The sequence below is a fragment of the Macaca nemestrina genome, chromosome 7 (assembly GCF_043159975.1).
Source record: "Macaca nemestrina isolate mMacNem1 chromosome 7, mMacNem.hap1, whole genome shotgun sequence".
Classification (NCBI taxonomy): domain Eukaryota; kingdom Metazoa; phylum Chordata; class Mammalia; order Primates; family Cercopithecidae; genus Macaca; species Macaca nemestrina.
The window spans coordinates 177,862,515-177,884,779 of NC_092131.1; the positions used below are offsets into that span (position 1 = coordinate 177,862,515).

Sequence of the window (22,265 nt, forward strand, 5' to 3'; positions counted from 1 at the left end):
CAGAAAAACTACCTTTCAAATTCAAAGGACAAAAACTCTCGTGGATAAGTCTGACCTCAGGGGCTAATGAGGAATTCAGTAGAGTGCACTTCAGACCCCACAAGGACCAGTCAGTAAAACTAAGACTTGAAGACTGAAAGAAAGTATGGTACGTAACAGCTATTATGCTCTTGTAGATGCAGTATAATCATTTTAATAAATTTGAGGAAATTAGGGCATATTCTAAGATTTTTAAGAATTTCAGTAATTATACTGATGTTGGCAGTATTGAAATTATATCCTGGCCGGGCGCGGTGGCTCAAGCCTGTAACCCAGCACTTTGGGAGGCCGAGACGGGCGGATCACGAGGTCAGGAGTTCGAGACCATCCTGGCTAACACGGTGAAACCCCGTCTCTACTAAAAAATACAAAAAAAAAAAAACTAGCCGGGCGAGGTGGTGGGCGCCTGTAGTCCCGGCTACTCAGGAGGCTGAGGCAGGAGAATGGCGTAAAAACCCGGGAGGCGGAGCTTGCAGTGAGCTGAGATCCGGCCACTGCACTCCACCCTGGGTGACACAGCGAGACTCCGTCTCAAAAAAAAAAAAAAAAAAAAAGAAATTATATCCTAAGTCTGTCATATATGCAATGTGGTTACGTAAAGCAAATGAAAAATCACGAGATATTTTATCAAACAGTATCTTGGAACCAGGATTCGATATGGAAGAAAAGAGAGGCAGATGTAACAGAAGTACAGACCTTGTACTTTTGAATTTGAGTAGAAGGAATCAGCACATTAGCCAGGCGAGGTGGCACGCGCCTGTACTCCTAGCTACTCAGGAGGCTGAGGCAGGAGGATCAGTTGAGCCCGGGAATTCGAGGCTACAGTGAGCTATAACTGCACTCTGCACTCCAGCCTGGGTGACAGAGCAAGATCCTGTCTCTAAACAAATAAATACATAAATAAAATATAAAAAATAAATAAAAGGAAAACATTTTTAAGTATCAGTACGAACTCAAAAGAATCCAGGGCAGATCCCAGGTGAAGAGTGGCAACCTACAAAAAACCAAGGTCACCATGTTTAGACTGCCTGGACGCTACCAAAGACCACCGGAATCACTTCAGGAGCCACACTGAAGAGGCTGCCACTGTCTAGAAACAGGATAATCTCAGCTTTAACAAAGATAATCACAATAAAGTAAAACGATCACATATGTTTCAATCCATGAGTTCATAATAATATTTAAAAAAAAAAGGTCACCTTCAAGAAATGAAAGGAAACCAATTCATTCTCTGGTCAACAGAAGGAAGAATCAAGCTTTTGTCTTTCTCAGGCAAACAGCACCTTGGGCAACCAACTATAGGATGAGGGGAAATGTCTCTTTATAAGAAAGTATTCCAGCTAATAAATAAGCAAGAGATGATTCCACCAGAATAGTACCATTTGTAGCCCATCGTGGGCCAACGGCCTCAGGTGCTAATAAGCCCCAGGGGCTGCTGATGTCACAAAAGAAACACAGGCAGGTGGGAGGGGCCTGCGGGGGCTGAGTCACAGCCACTAAGGAGCTGGCGAAAGGGGCGGAACTTATGGGCCTCCGAATCAGGCAGCACCTTGCAGAAGGACGGGCCTGAGGAACACACTGAACAGCAGCACGCGTGTCCAGTCAGCAGATTCAGGCTGCAGAGAAGTCTGCTGGATCAAAGGGCAGGGCCTCAACAATTTTCTTCTTAATAATTTTTCTTGAGTTGTTAAAAAGAAAAGAAAGATACACACACGGATAACAGAAGCTGCCCAGAAATGCAAGTCAGTGATGGCTCAACGTCAGGACAGCATCACTCAGAGGGACGTCAGGGGACAGGCTGAGGGCTTCCGGAATCTGCCACAGGTTACGTCTAGACCTGGGTCATGATGACTAGGGCGTCTGCCTGATTATCATGACGCTAAACATTTACTTTGTGTGACTTTCTGTATGATTTATTGTGCAAAAGAAGTTTCTTAGAAAAGGGGAGAAAGTGATTCTGAAGCAATTCTGTATCTTCTTTTTATAAAATGGAGACGGCTGTTTCTACTGAAGCAATTAGAGAATCACACGGTTCTGAAGGCGGAAACGCTGCAGCTCCTCCCTGGGGCCGGCCCCGTACCTGGTATCTTCACGGTGCCGCTGGTGGAGGTGTCGTCGGTGTAAGGGTGGCTGCTCTCCACCACCACAGGCTGAGAAGAGAGACGGCCGCTCTGCGAGTCTGTGGCCACGTCCTCCAACTCGGTGACGCAGAGCTCCAACAGCATATCTGCCACCTGGAGAGGAAGCAAGGACATGAACGAAGAGGCCGACAATGCCACACCTGGTCACCTGCGTGCCACCTCTGTCCGTCCTGCTCCAGAGCTCCACAAGGACAGGGTGGCAGACTGGAGGGCTTGAAGTTTGAGAAATTGAGTTCAAATCAGGGCTTGGCTTCCTTGCACATAAAACAGAGACAGCACAGAGCTTGAAAGGTGCTGTGAAGCTTGGAGATGATCTATATTAAAAAGTCGTTGGGGCCAGGCCTGGTGGCTCATGCCTGTAATCCCAGCACTTTGGGAGGCCGAGGCAGGCAGACCACCTGAGGTCGGGAGTTCAAGACCAGCCTGGCCAACACGGAAAAAACCCATCTTTACTAAAAATACAAAATTAGCCAGGCATGGTGGCGCACGTCTGTAATCCTGGCTACTCAGGAGGCTGAGGCAGGAGAATCGCTTGAACCCGGGAGGCGGAGGTTGTGGTGAGCCGAGATCGCACCATTGCACCCCAGCCTGGGTGACCCAAGCAAGACTGTGTCTCAAAAAAAAAAAAAAAAAAGTCATTGGGTGCAGTGCAGTGGCTCATGCCTGTAATACAAGCATTTCGGGAGGCTGAGGCAGGCAGATCACTTGAGATGAGGAGTTCGAGACCAGCCTGGCCAATATGGTGAAACCCCAACTCTACTAAAAATACAAACTAAAAATGCCTGTAGTCCCAGCTACTCAGGAGGCTGAAACAGGAGAATCGCCTGAACTCAGGAGGTGAAGGTTGCAGAGCTAAGAATGCGCCGCTGCACTCCAGCCTGATGGACAGAGAGAGGCTCTGTCTCAAAAAAAAAAAAAAAAAAAAGAAAAGAAAAGAAAAGAAAAGAAAAAAAAAGTAGTTGGAAGGCTCCCAATACACACAACACTTAACATGTGCCAGCTGATCAGATGAAACACCGTGCTAACAACGGCTTCATTTCACACCAAGACACGATCACTTCCTAGTGAGGAAAGTTGGCCTTGGAAACAAAACTATCAAGGGAAGGAGCACCCAGTAGGTGAAAATGACCACAATCCCAGAAGGCAACAGAGCCCGGTGGGAGGGGCAGGAATCAGGAACCATCAAGCCGCCCAGGCCAGACAGAGAGTCTGTGACAGGAGGGACCACCGACCCCAACACGGCTGCCCCTCCTGACCCAGTACACTAGGGGTCAGACCCACACCACATTCTCAACAATCCACAGTGTTCTTATTTTATTTTAAAAATTATTGGTGATTCACAATCACCAATTGTAACCTTTTACAATTAAGGTTAAGAGTGGTGATTATAACCTCTGTTATTTCTAAAAATAAATGAGAGAATATGTCATAATAGCAATAATCTATTAACCCCAAAATTTTTAATCCAGAAAAAAATAAAACTCTTCTAATGCCCATTCTATACTTTTTAGAAATAGATTATTCTTTTTTCTATTTTTCCTCATATGTAGGTAAGAAATAGCTTTGCTTAGTAAACATTATTATATATTAATAACAAACTAATACCACTGTCACATAGGCATGATTTAAAATCTAAATTTCTCTCTCTGAATCCCAAATATCAGGTTAGGACAGGACACAGAAATAGCCATCTTGCCAACCTGGCAAGGGAAGCATGAAAACGGCCGTATCCTTATTCCTGTCTCTCCTGGAACCTGGTTGAGTTACTGAAAGCAGATGTCAGCATCATCAAGCGCCCGTGGGCAGAGCTGACCAGGGGCTCTGGCCTTCAAAGGCTGCTCTGCCAAAGGCATCATCTGCAGAGGGGTCATGACAGAGCTGGGGCTCAGAGCACTCAGGGTTCCAACCCATCTCTTCCACCTACCAGCAAAGTGAGTGTCCTCAAGCCGTAACAACCTCTCAGCCTCAGTTTCCTCATCCATATATAAAGGTAACCCCTACCCTCTGTACTGAGAATGCGGGATGTGCATGGCAAAGGCTCAGAATTATTTTAAATTGAAGTTCTCATTCGTACCCTTCCCTCTCACAAATGCAATAAACTTATGAAAAATAATAACAGTGCTTATGGCAATTCACCTCGATTTCATCTCTTAGAATTATGCCAAGTAACTCATCTCAAAAAACTAGAAAAAAGGAAACCTATAGCTTTTTAGTTCTTCATGAATAGCAGATGAAGAAATAACAAGCCCCTAAAATATCTACCAAACCTTTGCTGTGCTTTCAAGACTGCTCAGCTCTACTTAAGTGCTTTATCATTTTGGTGATCATGTAAGTTACTAAAATTTCTGACTATCAGAAGCTTTAACGTTCCAGAATTGTAGATAAAGGACTATGAACTTGCATTTAATGATTTTTTTAAAAAATCTAATTCTACTTAAAAACTTTAGAAGTTCCTTTAAAGAGAATATTCTTCTAACTAAAGCCAAAAATCATAATAGGCACAGAAACTGCCTAAACTAAGTGACAGAGTAAGACTTTCCTCCACACAAAGTAGCCACCCAGAGAAAGGGATGAAGTATCTGTAGCCAGGAAGGACATCTCAGGCTCCCTGGCAGGGCAGAGCACGGCTGCTGATTGAGTTCTTAAGGAAGCCCACGGCCTTTAGGACTGATCAGTCCTATTTCTAAGACATAGCAATAAGATACTCACTTTACACTGCAGACCTACAGACCAGTTCAACAGCTACTAGCCACATGTGCCTCAAGTTGAGTGTTTTAAACCCTTTGGTTCCTCAGGTGCACTAGCCATATCTCAGTGCTCATGTCATACGTGGCTGGTGCCAACAGTCCCAGATGGCTCCTGTCCAGAACATTTCCACAGGGACAAAGTCCTAGGGACCCAGTGCTACCAAACATTAAAAACATTTTAAAGCTATAATAGTTAAAATACCATAGTATTAGAGTCTAAAAAGTTTTGTAAATAGACCCAAATGCACACAGGAATTTAGAATATGATAAAACTGGTTTTTAAATCACCAGGGAAAAGAAGAATTGTTCAATAAATGATGTTAGGGCAACGCTTATCATCTAGGAAAAAAATAAAGTTGGATCCCTATTTTATTCTTACATCAAAATAAATCCCAGGTGCCTAAAAAATGTAAACAATACATGAAATCATAAAAAACTTAGAAGAAGGCCGGGCGCGGTGGCTCATGCCTGTAATCCCAGCACTTTGGAAGGCTGAGGTAGGTGGATCACTTGAGGTTAGCAGTTGGAGACCAGCTGGGCCAACATGGTGAAACCCTATCTCAACTAAAAATACAAAAATTAGCCAGGCGTCGAAGCACGCCTGTAATCCCAGCCATTCGGGGAGCTGAGGCACAAGAATCACTTGATCCCGGGAGGCAGAGGTGATCCCGGGAGGCCGAGATCGCACCACCGCACTCCAGCCCTGGTGAAGGAGAAACTGTCTCAAAAAACTTGGAAGAAAATTTGGAAAAATGTATTTAAAACAATGTCACATAAGCGAGCATTTTTTTTTCAGCATAATACAAAACTCAGAAGGCATAAATGAAAAAAACTGACAGATTTGATCATGTAATAATTAAAAATTTCTACATGGCAAAAAAATATCAAACTAATAATGAAAGATAAACTGGGGTGGAAACTGTAAGACACATGATAGAAAAGGGACTTAAAGAACTCTGACGAATCATTTTTTAAAAGATGCACAAATCAGGCCGGGCGCGGTGGCTCACGCCTGTAATCCCAGCACTTTGGGAGGCCGAGACGGGTGGATCACGAGGTCAGGAGATTGAGACCATCCTGGCTAACACCGTGAAACCCCGTCTCTACTAAAAAACACAAAAAAAATTAGCCGGGCGTGGTGGCGGGGGCCTGTAGTCCCAGCTACTCAGGAGGCTGAGGCAGGAGAATGGTGTGAACCCGGGAGGCGGAGGTTGCAGTGAGCCGAGATCGCGCCACTGCACTCCAGCCTGGGTGACAGAGTAAGACCCCGTCTCAAAAAAAAAAAAAAGATGCACAAATCAGTTGTAAAACAGGTAAAGGGGCCAGGCGCGATGGCTCACGCCTGTAATCCCAGCACTTTGGGAGGCCGAGACAGGTGGATCAAGAGGTCAGGAGATCAAGACCATCCTGGCTAACACAGTGAAACCCCGTCTCTACTAAAAATACAAAAACAATTAGCGGGCGAGATGGCAGGTGCCTGTAGTCCCAGCTACTCAGGAGGCTGAGGCAGGAGAATGGCGTGAACCTGGGAAGCAGAGCTTGCAGTGAGCCGAGATCGCGCCACTGCACTCCAGCCTGGGTGACAGAGCAAGACTCCGTCTCAAAAAAAACAAACAACAAAAAACAGGTAAAGGATGTCACTGGGGTAAATGCTAAAACGTTTTGTCCTAAAGGAGTGCTCCTAACCTGCTGTCTACTAGGATGAAACCCAGCACAAGATCACCAGTGATCCACAGCTGCTCTCCCTTGGAGAGGAGGTTGGCGCCATGTGGAGGAGGTAGGGTCAGACGGCCCGGCCCTCCCTGAGACTCACCTGCGGGTAGGCAGTCCCCATGCCGGAAAGCACCGCAGACAGCACGTCCCTGCCCCTGTCCCCGGCCCGGCTGCACACCGACAGCTTGAGCAGGTCCACCACCACACGGGTGTCATCCGCAATCAGCAGACTGGTGAACTCATCCAAGGCCTGAGGCTCCAGACCCGCTGCTTTATTTTGGCTTTCAACATCCTAAGTCAAATGACATCCAACAATTAACATGAGGAATGATATGTTAAGAGATAAAGAATCACCAGTTTACCCACAAACTCAGAGAACACATGAGTACCAACGAGTAAGAAACTTGAAGGTGTTTAAGACCTTAAGAAAACAGATTAAGAAATGATGGCCCCTAAAATCTCCACCAAGCCATGTACTATGTTTTCAAGACCAATGAACTGTTGTATTACCAATAGCATTTATCAAAAAGGGATGACTTAAGCTACAAAGAAATGACAATTTATTATGGGGTCCAAGTTTGGAGCACAGGCAGATACTATAGGGGGAGTTTTGGAATGAAGCTGCATCCTGTATAATCTACCCATAAGGTATGCTTGGAATCGTTTATAAACTACATTTGTATTCTATAGTTGTATATATTTTGTCTAGATCCTCTCCATAATTCTTTCCTGGAATCTTATTTCAAATGACTCACTGGCATGTAACAAGCTCTCCACAGTCTCTCTCCCCTTGGTTTCACTGAAAACATACATAAAAGTCTTCTCATTACCACTCGTGTACTTCCCATTCCTGCCCTGTTAGCCTAAACATACTGCATCTTGATCCTTCACCTCCTCTCCTTGTTTGCTATGAGCCAATTCGCAGCATCACTGCACCCCCAGCTCCCACCCCACGGAGGTGCCTTGCCCAGGATGGCCGCCCCCCTCCCCGGCTTGTCAGCACACAGGAGCCTCCTGGAGGGCAGCGTCAGGACTGAACTTGGGGAAAGTGGAAAGGCCCTTGTCAGAGCCAGGGACTCCCACTGCTTCTGACCCAGCATGGGAACCGCTGTACCGAGCAGGGGTGTGTCAACCCCTTCTCCTCCCCCAGGCACAGTCTGTTCCCCAGAGGAAGAACAAGAGCCAGGGAAGTGCCTCTTTTCTCTCCTGCTTTCTGGACCTCAGCAAATCCAGTGTGACTCTTTCCACAAACATAAACAAGCTGGGGGAAGGACAGCCCCACATGTTCCCCTTAAGGGGAACATGACCCAACCAGGGTCCCTGGAAATCACACCACTCTGATTTAGGAACAAGGTTCTTCTCCCTTTAGGGAAACAGACCTTGCTTCTGCCTCTGCATGGAGACCCAAGGAGTAAGTGAAATTCATTATAAATGATGACATTCCAGAACATAACTCACTGAAGAACAGCAAAGCATTCAGCGAAACACATCAACAAGAATATCTTTAGTCTTGAGATTGAAATGTACCTACCATTTTTTTTAATGAGGGTGTCTTAAAAACATGCACACACACAAAGAAAATATGTCTAGAAGAATTGCTAAGAAAGAAAATCACAAGCGGCATATCCTGAAATATGAATTATAGCTTAATACTAATATTAAAATTGCTTTGCCTTAAATTCATGAGTCAAGCCAAAACTGAAATAATAGAAATACAGGGTTACAACTTGGATAATGCCTATGTCTCATAAATAAATTGGGGGGAAAGAAATCATATTATCCTTTTACCTAAAAACAAAAATGTTGCCTTCCTCGAGTAAGTGCTGCATTAAACCCTCAAACCAGGAGACTGCCAAAAATGAGAAGTTGATTCCAAGCACCTAATTCATAAATAGAGGCTTTCTTTTCACCATGGATGGTTATCAATAATTTCCGTAGGACATATTTTCTGCCAGCAGTAACAGCATAATAAATCAAGGGTTCCAAATGTAATTAAAAATAAAGTGTTTGTCCCCAAGGTGGGAAGGCTGGCAAGGGAGTACACATGAGCAGGGGATGGCCTGGCGTGGGGAGCACCCTGGCGGGCTGGCGAGGGCATCCGCACATGGGGGGTTGGAGAGGGAGGGCCAGGCCAAGTGAGGAAGGTGCCACACTCTGGGTCAACATGGAGGTGGGGGGAGGGCCAGAGGTCACGTAGGGTGACCGTAGAGTGCCAGAGGCTGTACAGAGGAAGAACGGTGTCCACCACGGAGTGGGGGACAGCCAAGATCGGAAGTTGATTATCTAAGGGGACTGAACTGTAAGTAAACAGCCTGCTGATGACAGGAGCCAGGTTTCCCACTTTCAGAGAAGAAAGTTATAAATACAGAAAGAGTGAAAACTAGAATGAATCCTAGTTGGATTAGAATCAATCATATTGGTGTGAACCGGTGGTTTTCCATATACATAAATTTGTAACAACATAAATACTGATGTGGGCCAAACACGGTGGCTCATGCCTGTAATCCCAGCACTTTGAGAGGATGAGGCAGGCAGATCACTTGAGCCCAGCCTAAGACCACCCTGGGCAACATGGCGAAACCCTATCTCTAAAAAAAAAAAAAAAAGAAAAAAATACAAAAATTAGCCAGATGTGGTGGTGCATACTTATAGTTCCAGCTACTTGGGAGGCTGAGGACGGCTTAAGACCAGGAGGTTGAGGCTGCAGTGAGCCAAGATTGTGCCACTGTACTCCAGCCTGCAACAGAACAAGACCCTGTCTAAAACAAAACAAAACAAAACACTGATGTATGTACCTACTATGTTACACGCACACATATTCATTCTCTAGCTCTGTCACTCAAACAGCAACAAGCACACAAAGGGCCCAGATCTTGACCTCTAAATGCCCTTCTCCACCAGAAAGAACTAGGACTTGTCAGAGAAATAACTGATTCCTATGTTGGAGCCTAAAACATCTTGTTGAGCCTGGAATTTTGTGTTGTGCCAAAAAGGAAATACTCAAAAGAATGATGGGAATATGCCAGAAGAGCAGATACAATTCTACCAACTACTTACAGAATTAACCCCAGTCCTTCACCAACTCTTCCAAAAAACAGAAGAGAAAGGAACACCCTCCAATCTATGAAGCCAATATTGCCATAATACCCAAAGCAAAGACATCACAAGAAAACTACAGAGCCGTATCCCTTATGAATACAGATGCAAAAATCTTCAACAAAATAGCAGCAAACCAAATCTAGCAACATATAAAAGCATTATACACCAAAAAAATATGGAAAGAGGGAGAGTAGGAGTAAGCCCTGTGGTACTGGACTGGAATTAAAAGTATTGATTTGGGCTGTTAATGGTTTTTATTATATAGATAAATGCAGAAGGATAAATAAATGCTCGTGTGTATAGATCTATTTGCTGAGCGGGCCTAACCAACAACACTCAGTAACAATCAGCTTAGCAAGCACCCAGATCTTGGTTTCCAAATCCTACAAGTCACTAGCAGGAACCATGGCTTCTTGGAGAAATGGCTGATTCCAGGCAGGGGCAGGGTAGGTGAAAGATGAGTCTCGAGCACACTGTTGTGCCAGAAATGAAGGAAGACCCCTAAGAATTACGGGGACACATCAGACAATGGAACCAGTCCACAGGGTTCCCAATGACCAGTCCACGCGAGTCCCAATAACCAGGTCCCAATGACCAGTCCACAGGAGTCCCAATGACCAGTCCATGGGAGTCCCAATGACCAAGTCTGGGACAATTTGGGTGTCAAATAATGAGAGTAACAAATGTCACTATTTGACTAAAACAGGAACTCCCGAATCTACACAATATAAACAGACAGACAGAAAGGTAGGTAGGTAGAAGACAGACAGATGAGACGGGAAAGCCTTCTCTTGCAAAAGAATGGCAACAATTACAACCAGAAGTAACAATAAATGTGAAAAATGAAAATGTGACAACCACCACAGTAATAATGGATTCAGCTAGAATCTTTAAGATGCTAAAAACTGGGAGGTAAAAGTATAATGAGGAACAAGACATTGACATAATCTCAAAAGTGTCTCCCCATGAGTACTAAACACACTTACTGATTTCCAGTGGAGAAACTTGGCAGAGACTCTTAACCAAGTGATAAGCTATCTCACCAATGATGCAGCAAATCAGAAATGCCCGAGTCCCAGCAGAGGCACTGAGAAGAATTCTGCACCACTCCTGCGCTAACTCACCAATGATGCAGCAAATCAGCAACACCTGAGTCCCAGCAGAGGCACTGAGAAGAATTCTGCACCACTCCTGTGGTGTCTGTCAAAACGAAGGACTGTTCCACACTGAAGACTAAAGAGGCAGTGTGCAATCCTAGGTTGGGTGCTAGACCTATAAGGATACTATTGGGATGATGAGCAAAATCCAAATATGTCTGGGTTTGAAAGTAATCCTGGATCAAGCTGTAGTCCTGACACTCAAGGAATATACGTGGAAGCAGTAAACAGTGACAGGGACTGTGTCCTGCAACATTCCCACAAATGCGTCAAAGATGCTAACAAGTGGAAAGCCCAGGTGAATGGGATAGAAATCAACTGTGTTCCACTCCTAAGTACTATTCCTACTTTAGTGTACATTTAAGATTATTCCACAATACAAAGTTGAAGAAGAATGCCTCTTCACCTCTTTGGTTTTGGTCATGGTTTCTGCAATGATGCTTGCGGCTCCCAGGTCATCCGTCACTGGGATAAACGGCCGGGCGGAGGCTGAGGGGGCCGATGGAGTCACTGCAGAGGGGGTCACCGCGTCCTCAGAGGAAGCAATCTAGTCGAAGAGTGCACAGTAGGCGACATAAGGGGAAAAACTCAACAACATAACATATTTCCTACGCAAGTCCCAAATGCTTTATCTAAAACTACTTGGGCTGTTTAGAATGTTCCAGAGTTTACAGAGGTAACATGCTGCCTACCTGACATAGCCACTACCACCCCTGGCTGGGCCTAGGACAGTTGTGCAAAGTCAAGTACACTCATAGTTTCAAGAAAAACTATTAATATTCACAGCAGGTCCATGAACCAGACTAAAATGAGTTCACGTTATCTTCAACTTGGTTTTTTCCCCCAAAATAAGTCACTAAAATTCTTGACCATGAGAACTTTAAGGTTTCAGAATTGCAGATAAAGGACTGTGAACTTGCACTTAATGATTTTTTGAATTAGATTTTTTTTTAAATTTTTTAAAAAAGATTTTTTGAATTAGATTTTTTAAAAAAAGAAGCTTAAGCACTTTAAAAGCTCCTTTACAGAGAATATTCTTCTAAGTAACGCCAAAAATCAAAGCGAGAGGCACAGAAACAGCCTAAACTAAATGACAGAATGAGACTTTCCTAGACACAAAGTAGCCACCTTTTACCTTCTGATCTAAGGTTGCTTTTACCTCTCTCTTTTCTTGCCACGGATTTGGACTCAGCCTGTCTTCCATATCAACCGCCAGCATGCATTCTTCTCCATTCATGGGACTAGCCATGGCAGACGCGTCGGAAGGGGCCGCGGAGGAGAACGAGGGGCACTCCACCGGGGCAATCATGGCAGCTGGCATCAGGGCCCCGACAACGGCATCTCTGTCAGGACACAAAGCCCGGCCTGTGGTGAGCTGCCCCTTCTCCACAGCACCACAGGAAGTGGCGAGGCAGGACTAGCACGCATACTGAGGCATTTCCTCATTTTTATTGAATACATGTAAAAGAGTTTTGGAAACCAAACATTATTACCTGTATCCTTGGGCTAATAGCTAAAATGTTTACTCTGGATTTTATTTATTTGAAAAACCAGAGTAATAGCAGGTGAAAAACTGCCGAACATAAAAACCGGACCAGAATGAGACTCTGGCTCTCCCTGAGAAATCCTCTTGGGCTGCTGTGAGAGCCTGAGGGCTGGATAATTGACCAAGAGGCAATTTTGTGTTTACTGAAAGCCACATACTGGGCAGCTAGGACTCAATGGCCTCTACTGAATGACTGTTTTTGTTCTGAAACTAATTTTCCTATGTAAATACACCCGTCAGGTCCATAGGTGTGATACATTAGTAGATTGGCAACTTATCTAGGCTGTGGAAAAGCTGCAGAAAAATACTGCAAAATGCCGCATTGGCAAAACTCAGCCTTCTCACGTGAGCGAAGGGGATGCTAAGTCGTCTTAGACATCACTATAAATTAGTATCACCTAATTCTTCTTTTCTTCCCCCAAATATTAATTGTCAGAGTCTACTGGTCAAAAAGAATAGTGAAAATGTTCAAGTTAGTTTTCGAATTCATATTTCAATGCCCATTAAAACACACACAAAGATATGATCAATTACCATCAAAGAACATGCGACTTACAACACATAGCATTTAAAGACAATAATACGACATTCTTGGAGACATCTGATCAACTAAAAGAAAAAAAATCACATAATTGCAGAATTTCAAAAATCACTACAGAAGCCCACCTGGCATACAGGATTTGCAACGCTGTGAGAATATGCGACAAGGCCTGCTGTTTGGCCAGGTTTCCATCCAGTGACAAGAGAATCTTGGCAAGAGAAGGGCGATTCGGCTTAGAATTACTTGCACCACTTATTTTATTACTGGCAGCAGAAGAATCGGCATCTGAAGGCACGCCTATAAGGGAAAAATAAAATGTGCATTTTGTTTTTAAGATCACAGTTTCCTCTATTTCTGTAAAATCTGACCTTATAGGTTAGTTCCAAAACTCACTGCAATCTGCATTTTGCTATTTCACAGAGCACCTATTAGGCTCATTCACAGGCCTTCAGAATAAGAACACCACTTATCCATACTTTGATAAAGAAGGTATTTTCAGCAAAATTTCACTGTAACTGTAAAAAGATGTAGATGCTTGTATAAAACGCACTTACAAACGCTTATGTTATATACATATAAGCTATGAAAATGCTACAATTACTACCTGTGTTTTCTTAGCCTAGTAAGGCAAGACAAAAAAGAATACAAAACAATAAAGAGAGAAGATATTCACCAATGAAGTCTCATCAGGTTCACTTCCCTGCAAACTCCCAGGTCTCCGCAGGGGGAGGGAGCCAGGTGGAGCTGGGACATGTGTCTATGTCAACTCATCCAAATTGATACACAGATTTAATGCAATTCCTACCAGAATTCCCACAAGAGTTTTTGTCAAGATTATTCTAAAATGTATATGGAAAGGCAAAGGAACAAGAATAGAAATAGAAAAATAAGGAGGAGGAACGAGTCTACCCAATCTCAAAAGTTGTTGTAATACCATAACCAAAACTGTGTGGTACTGGCATAAGAATCTACGGAATAAACAGCAAACCCAGAAACAGAACCACACAAATACGCCTCACTGACTGTTGACAAATATGCAAAAGCAACTCAGCGGAGGCAGGACAGCCTTTCAGCACGTGGTGGTGGAGCAACTGGACGTCTGTGGGCAAAAAACCCAAACTTCAGCCTAAGTCTACACCTTATGCAAAATTAAATCCAAATGGATCATGACTTAAGTAGAAAATACAAAACTATAAATCTTTTAGAAAAAAATAGGAGACGGTCTTTAGGATCTAGCACTAGGCAAAAATAGATGACACCAAAAGTACGACCTACAAAAGAAAAAACTGATGAATTAGACTTCATCAAAATTAAATACTTTTGTTTTATGAAAGGAAATGAAAAGACAAGCTAGAGACCAGGAGAAAACATTTGCATAACACACATCTGCCAAAGGACTAGAAATATCTAGAATATATAATGAACTCTCTAAACTCAACAGAAAAAAAAAGCCAATTAGAAAAGGGCATGAAGACATATTTTATCAAAGAGGAGATACGGACAGTAAACAAGCACATGAAAAGTGTTTAACATAATTAGCCATGAGGAAAATATAAATTCAAATCACAATGAGATACAATGACCTATCTACCAGTACGGCTACATTTTAAAAAGATGGTGAGGATATGGGAAAAACTGGATCATCCTCCACTGCTAATGAGATTATAAAATGGTACAGCCATTCCAGAAAACAGTTTGGCAGTTTCTTATCAAACTAAACATAATTACCATATGACCAGCAATCACACTTTTGGGCATTTATGTCAAAGAAATAAGAACTTATTTTCACATAAAGTGAATTTTCACATCCACCTGTATATGAATGACATGGCAGTTTTATTTGTATTAGCCAAAACCTAGAAATAATTCAAACGTCCTTCAATGGTTGAGTATGTGATGGAATACTGAACAAAATATGTAATATGTAACAACGTGGATGAATCTCCAGAGGATTAGGCTCAGTGGAAAAAGCCAAACTCAAAAGTTATACAAATAATGTGACATGAAAAGAGCTATACGTTAAGAAGACACTAATTTGAACCAGAAAGGAGACGACAAGAGTCAAGCTTTATCTTCATCTACCCCAGAAGAGAAGACAGCACAGGAAGGCGAAGTCACTCGCCTCAGTTCATACAGTCAGTAACTAACACAGCCAGGAGAACACATTCCAGTTATTCATCAAAGCAGATGCTGCTAGAGAGATGTGTCCTCTAGACATTTCCAGCTAGAGAAATGTCCCTCCTGAGAGATAAGGGAAAAAAACAAAATATTTGTATGACAAGATGAGGTTCACTTAAAAAAAAAAAAAAGCAATTATATTTATTTCTACATGCTAGCAAAGAGCAATGTGAATATTCCCATACAATAGAAAAAAATGATATTTTTAAAAGACCATTTAATAATCTGAAATTCTTAGAGATGATCTAACAAAAGATATGCAGGACCTATACAACATTGGGACTAGAAAACATTGCTGAGAGAAACTAAACACCTAACAAATAAAGAGAAACACTGTGTTCATGGGTTAGAAGACTGAATACTGTGAATCCATCCTTTCCACACTGACTTACAGAATGAATGCGATTCACAGCAAAACCCCAAGCAAGCGGTTTTATAAAAACCGACAAGCTCGGCCGGGTGCGGTGGCTCACGCCTGTAATCCCAGCACTTTGGGAGGCCGAGGCGGGTGGATCACGAGGCCATCCTGGCTAACATGGTGAAACCCCATCTCTACTAAAAATACAAAAAATTAGCCGGGCGTGGTGGCGGCGCCTTTAGTCCCAGCTACACTGGAGGCTGAGGCAGGAGAATGGTGTGAACCCGGGAGGCGGAGCCTGCAGTGAGCCAAGATTGCGCCACTGCACTCCAGTCTGGGCGACAGAATGAGACTCCATCTCAAAAAAAAAAAAAAAAAAAAAGACAAGCTCATTTTAAGTTATATGGAAATGCAAAGGGACTACAACAGCCAAAATATATTTGAAAAAGACCAAAGTGAAAGAACTGTTGCAACTTGAGTTCAGGTATTTTATAAAGCTGTAGTAATCAAGACAATGTGGCATCGCCACCAAAATCCACAAATAAAAACAGTACTGAGAGTTCAGAAATAGATCCATACATCCATAGACAACTGATTTCTGACAAAGGCAAAAGGCAATTCAGTAGGAAAAGCAAAGTTTTTCAACAAATACAACTGAAACTACTGGACAATCAAGCCAGAAAAAGCCTTTCAATCTGAACGTCCCACCATACATAAAATTTAATCAACTGGTCATAGATACACATATCTAAAACTATAAAACTTCTGTAACAGAACACAGAAAGAGAATCTTTATAATCTTGAGTGAGGCAAAGGTTTTGTAGACACAACATCAAAAGTACGCTCTACAAAAGAATAAAATGAATAAACTAGGCTTCATCAAAATTAAAAACTTCTAATCTTTAAGATTCACCTATGAAGAGAATAAAATGACAAGTCACATTGACAGAAAATATTAGCAACTTATATATCAGGCAAAGGACTTGTAACCCAGAATATACAAGGAACTCTCAAACTCAGTAAGAAAACAATCAACCTACTTAAATATGGGAAAATATTTGAATGGACATTGACCAAAAAAGGTATCTAATTCGTAAATAAACAAGATGCTTGAGATCATTAGTTAATAGGGAAATACAAATTAAAACCACAATGAGATACCACCACACATCTATCAGTACAACTAAAAGACTGAACATATCAAGGGTTGACAAAAATGTGGAGGATGTGGGCCTCTGGAACATCCACTTTGCAAAACAGTATGTAGCGATCTTAAGAAGCTAGACATACACCTACCATATGATCCAACCACTCTTCTCCTAGGAGTTTACCCAAGAGAATTTCAAGTGGATGTCCATACACAAACTTGTATGGAAGTGTCCATTAGCAATTTCACTTGTACAGTCAAAAACTGGAAATAGCCCAAACATTCACCAACAGCAAATTACATTTGTTTATCTTAAGATGCTATTCAACAATTTAAAAATAATAAACTACTGATACATGCAACATAAGTGAATCTCAAAATTATTATGCTGAGTGGAAAAAGTAAGATTTGTAAAAAAGAGTACATGCTGTATGATTCCATTTATAGTAAGCTGTAAAACATGCAAACTGGCCTGCCACAGTGGCTCCTACCTATAATCCCAGCACTTTGGGAGGCCGAGGTGGGAGGATCACTTGAGCTCAGGGGTTCAAGACCAACCTGAGCAACATGGCAAAACCCTGTCTCCACCAAACAAACAAAAATTAGCCTGGTATGGTGACATGTGCCTGTAGTCCCAGCTATTCAGGAGGCTGAGGTGGGAGCTGCAGTGAGCCAAGATCATGCCACTGCACTCCAGCCTAGGCGACAGAGTGAGACCCTGTCTACAAACAAACAAACAAAAACCCAACCAAACAACAACAAAAAGAAAACATGTAAACTGATCTATAGTGACAGAAATTAAGTTGGTGCATATGGCAGGAGGGAGGAGGGGAGTTAAAAGCAAAAGGGAGATGGGTACAAAGGGCCAGAGAAAAACGCTAGAGTAGTGTATGAGTTCATTATCTTTGATTGTGGTGATGCTTTCATGGATCACATATATTTCAAAGTTGATCAAAATGTATACTTAAAATAGATGCAGTTTATTATATGTCAATAATAACTGAATAAAGCTGTTAAAAAATACAAAAGAGCCCGCTACAGTGCCTGTATCTCTCAGGCAGTCATTAGGAGTCCTGTTTACACACAAGTACAGCGCTGTGAGTTTACCTGATCATAAATACAAGAATCAGCAACACACTTTCTTCTACAATTTTCATTCCAGCATGGATAAATCGCATGAGAGCACACCCTAATTCTTCTGTGTCTTTAGATTCATAATGCAGTTAACACAGCACTACAACCTCTAATGTGTTGGCACAATTAAATAAATCTGTAAGGTTGCTGTAATCTACAGAAAAATCTCAGAGAAGACACAAATCTGTGTTACCTAAATAGGAAGCACCTAAAGGGTCTCTCGCAGTCTGGAAGAGGACGGGCTCATGGACAGAGGGCGTGGCCACATCTACGGTTGTCCACGCCACACTGTGGGACGACCCGCAAGCCACGCGCGTGATCTTCTGGCCTTCTAAGCCTTGCACGAGTGTGGGCTTCCTGTTAACCGTGGTAGTGCCATTGCCCTGCTGGCCGTGGTCATTGTCACCCCAAGCATACACCTGTTTACGAGGGGGGGAAATGCTTATAATTTTTCAACATTTCAGGACATTTTCTTTAATGTAATTTTTACTTCAAAATGCTTAACGTGTATGCCACGGTAGTTGAAAGAATTGAGTTCTTAAAGGTGAAAACAAACCATTTCACAATCTTACGAAATGGCATCAGTGCACAACAATTCTGAAGAAAATCTAACCATGAAAACGCTTGATGATACCTATAAAAGGAGTATTTTCTTAATATTAATCCAATTCTGCTTTGTTGCAAGACACACAGAAGGTCCTCTCTTCAACTAAGTGCAGTAATTTTTTTCCCTTTTATTTTGCAAAGAAAAATGACCAAAAACAATATGCTCATTTTTCAAGTAAGTTGCTTCTTGGCCTTGTAGAATTATAAAGTATAATTCATTTTGACTCAAAAACAGTAATGGTAATTTTGCTTTCATAAATAAAATTTAAAATTGAATATCCACAAGCCAGTCATAGCATATGCTCCCACAAGCAGACGAGACAGTAACACTTGTCAGGCAGTAGCTCTGTCTCTAAAATGAGGCATGGATCCCTCCTCGCCAGTTAGCAATTCTCTAAAGGTAAGTCTTGCTAATACCTTGCAGTACGAGCATCTTCAAGAATAACAATCTTTCCACACACTTTTCATGCAGACTTCAGAATGGGAACATGTCTTTTCTGAGGACCCCGCCCCCCAACCCCTGCAGCCTGCTCAAAAGGGACGCGTCCTGCCCTCATGGTTCTTCAAGCAGTAAGACTCAGCTGATTTCATCAACAGTTGCGATTTCAACAGGACGAGCACCATGTCGTGACCCCCAAGTCCCCCAAGTCAGGATGGCACGCCACCCCCAGGCCACCGGCAGCCTTACCTGCCCCGAGTCCGTCACCGCCAGGCAGTGCAGGGCCCCGACGGCCACATGCACGATCTTCTTCCCTCTCAGCCCTTCCACCACCTGCGGTTTCCGCACGTGCACGTCAGAGCCATGGCCCAACCTGAAGTAATCCCCCTTTCCCCTGGGAGAAGGCCAATGGTGGAGTGTTACAATACGTTATGGTCTGACAATGCTACACAGGAAAATGCTCAGTCTCACATCTTTCACAGCCAGCTCAATGACATCACACACGGCACTCAGGGTCTTTGAACTTACATTCAAAATCATACACCATTAATTCAAATTAACTTATTAAGTCAGCTGGGAAAACCTTAATACTTTAATACATGTTTTACGATATTTAAGTTACTGTTGTAAGTTTTCATATAAAGAGACTGAAAATAAGACACACTACTGCAAACACTTATCCAAAGTACTATCTGGTATATACCTTTCTCAAGCTGCCTCTGGTCATGACACTGGCACTAAGGCCTGACACACCATTCAAGGCCAGTCTGGGCACCTGCTCTTTTGCACATTAATAAAATAAGCTTTTACAAGAAATACATGTTAACTTTTTCAGGATCAAAGGATTCAGAAGGTTATTTTGCTCTCATTTTATCCTTAGGCTTCAGCAGAAGAAATCTTTCCTATAAATCTCACCCAAACAGGAAAGGTAAGTGGCCTAAAATTTTTCTATTATTTTCAAAATGACCCAGTTACAATGGGAAATTTCTTCTTGTACTATTGTCACTAATCTCAACTCAATATCCTTTAAAGGACAAAGATGCATGTATAAGTAAGAATCTGACAGGTCACAATCATGCCGGGGTGGGCCTGGCGTGAGGCCCACGTTCCCCACACGCACCTGCACAAGCACGCACACTGTGACAGGGAGGATGTTTACGTACCATGTCCACACCACTCCAGACTTGGTGAGCGCCAGGGAGAACTGAGCTCCACACTCAATCTGGCACACCCCCTGTCCATTCAGTCTCTCAATGTTCTGGGGAATGTTACAGCCTTCACTTCCGCCCCGGCCCAATTTTCCAAAGTCACCATCACCCCAGGAAAATACCAAACCTAGGTTTAAGAATATACATATACTTCAGGCCAACGTTTCATATCATTCTTACCCACCCAGGAGCACAGAATCATGCCAGGCACTCACCTTCGTCGGTCAGAGCCAGGGTCTGTGCGTCCCTACTCCCACAGGCAACCTGGATTACTCTGTGACCAAGAAGGACTTTCACCTACTCAATTACAAATTTAAAAACAGAATCAAGCACAGGCACGGAGAAAGCAAGGGAATTTCCCAAAGACAAAGCCAACCATGCACACATCTTTATGAACTTTCCTAGACTCGAAGTTTAGTTTCTCTTGAAATCTTCAGATGATAAGCTTTCTGTAAGCAACAAAAATGCGTATAATCACCATTTTGGGCTTTAGCTGGGTCGTATTATCCCCATGTCCCAGCCGGCCGTACTCGCCGAGGCCCCAGGTGTACAGTTCTCCGCTGGATGTGAGGGCCGCGCTGTGCGAGCTCCCACAGGCGATATCTCGGATTCGCTTGGTTTTCAGGGCCTCGATCAGCCTTGGCTTGTCACAGTTCCTACAAGAAGAAATCAGTTCCCTACAGTCAATCCGTCCCTTCTTAGAGACGAAGGAAAAAAGACATCTATACTGATCCACATGTAGTCAACACAAGATCCACAGATCAACTACCAAACCTTAAGCAGAACCAATGAGACCAAAACACAAACAACCATGTTAAAAAAAAATTGTTTGAGATCCATTGCCATAATCTATTCCAATTTTCTGCAAAATAACTTTCAAGAGTATCCGTAACAGTTTCTTATTAGCAAATGAGACTACAGAAAGTACCCTTACATTCTGCTGAAATGTCCAAGTTTTCCGTCGTCACCTTCGCCCCACGAAAACACTTTTCCATCGACAGTTAAAGCCGTCGCGTGCCGGCCACCTGCAACATGCACAGAGGTGCGGATTGCCAAAGGGCAGGGTACAGAGAGCCCACAGCATAGCTCCCTATTTTGCCTGGCATGTAGCACACACTCAATGAGTGTGAGCTGAATAAATGAGTAAGTCAACAGGATCAACAGCGGAGTTAGCAGCAAAGCTTTCTGGGACATATGTGTCAAATAAGTGAATTTTTACTAAACTACAAATTTAACTCTAGAAAGAATTTGCAAAGAGGCAAAATAATACTGATTATTAATAGGGTTCCTATTATGTTAAATACATGAAAAATCAAAATTTAGATGAAAAAAGTAAAAATAATTTGTGATTAGACAAAATGTAAAAATAGTGTCAATTTAAGCTTTTGAGAACTGTACCTCAACAGTGAAATTATTCAGTCATTTGCATTAGCATTATACACACTCTTCCCAAAACACGCCACTTGATGCTCTTTCCCCAGCATGGAATATTCTCAAAGTCCATACAACCTGCCTCAGGATTAAAGGCATGACCACTCCTACACAGTGAGTTCCTGCCAACTCCTGGGCTTTGAACATCACCGCAGACCAGGCTTGTAATCCCCCAACGCTCATTCTCCCTCTTCCTTACCAACAGAACCCCCATGTTAATGTGCTCAGCTAAACACCACTTCCCAGCCTTCTCTACCCCCAGGAGATGGTGAGTGAAACGAGTGGGGCTTCAGAGGGGCTCTGGAGAGAGGGCTGCATGGGCGGGAGGGCACACTGTGTGGTGCCTGCGTCTTCTGCCAGGCCTGGCCCTGGACTCTGGGGGCCAGAGCTAGTCTAAGACCATGTTCCCACAAAGGGGGACACAAAGGACCAGCACTCCTCATAGACACAGCCCTGCTGGATGGACTCTGACCCCACCTCTGGACTTTTACAAGGAGAAAAGTAAAACTCTGCATTGCTTAAGCCACTATCATTTGGATTTCCTGTTACGCGGGTGACACTGAGCCCGGTTCAGCATAGGCATGAACTGAATTAGAACTTTGTGTCTAATTCAGTTCCGTTCCTCAGAGGCCTAGCACAGTGCTTCCAAAATAAACACTCCCTACACTGAAAGAGTGGTCTGGTTTTGTTTAAAGGATCTTTCTCATTACTTGGGTTCATAGATACTTTTGGGAATCTGAAGAAAGTTATAGACTCTTTTTCAGAAATACAGCCTGCTTTT

The 22,265-nt window shown here is 43.0% G+C and overlaps 1 protein-coding gene and 1 long non-coding RNA gene across 2 annotated transcripts in view; one reads left to right on the forward strand and one right to left on the reverse strand.

The window, feature by feature from the left end:
* The window catches only part of LOC105497431 (HECT and RLD domain containing E3 ubiquitin protein ligase 2), a 222,446-nt gene that overhangs the window by 44,402 nt on the left and 155,779 nt on the right, over positions 1-22,265 (reverse strand). Inside the window, exons 60-70 of the mRNA XM_071067311.1 lie at positions 20,988-21,078; positions 20,532-20,709; positions 20,269-20,350; positions 20,009-20,180; positions 19,095-19,239; positions 17,994-18,219; positions 13,109-13,280; positions 12,056-12,239; positions 11,303-11,443; positions 6,741-6,932; positions 2,120-2,273 (exon numbers count right to left, since the gene is read on the reverse strand). Coding sequence (XP_070923412.1) covers positions 2,120-2,273; positions 6,741-6,932; positions 11,303-11,443; positions 12,056-12,239; positions 13,109-13,280; positions 17,994-18,219; positions 19,095-19,239; positions 20,009-20,180; positions 20,269-20,350; positions 20,532-20,709; positions 20,988-21,078 — 1,737 coding nt within the window. The remainder of the gene's footprint in view (positions 1-2,119; positions 2,274-6,740; positions 6,933-11,302; positions 11,444-12,055; positions 12,240-13,108; positions 13,281-17,993; positions 18,220-19,094; positions 19,240-20,008; positions 20,181-20,268; positions 20,351-20,531; positions 20,710-20,987; positions 21,079-22,265) is intronic.
* LOC139355522 (uncharacterized) lies at positions 12-22,028 on the forward strand. The gene is made up of 5 exons (XR_011606301.1): positions 12-148; positions 18,879-19,053; positions 19,726-19,773; positions 21,690-21,752; positions 21,900-22,028. It is a non-coding gene; the product is annotated as an uncharacterized lncRNA (long non-coding RNA).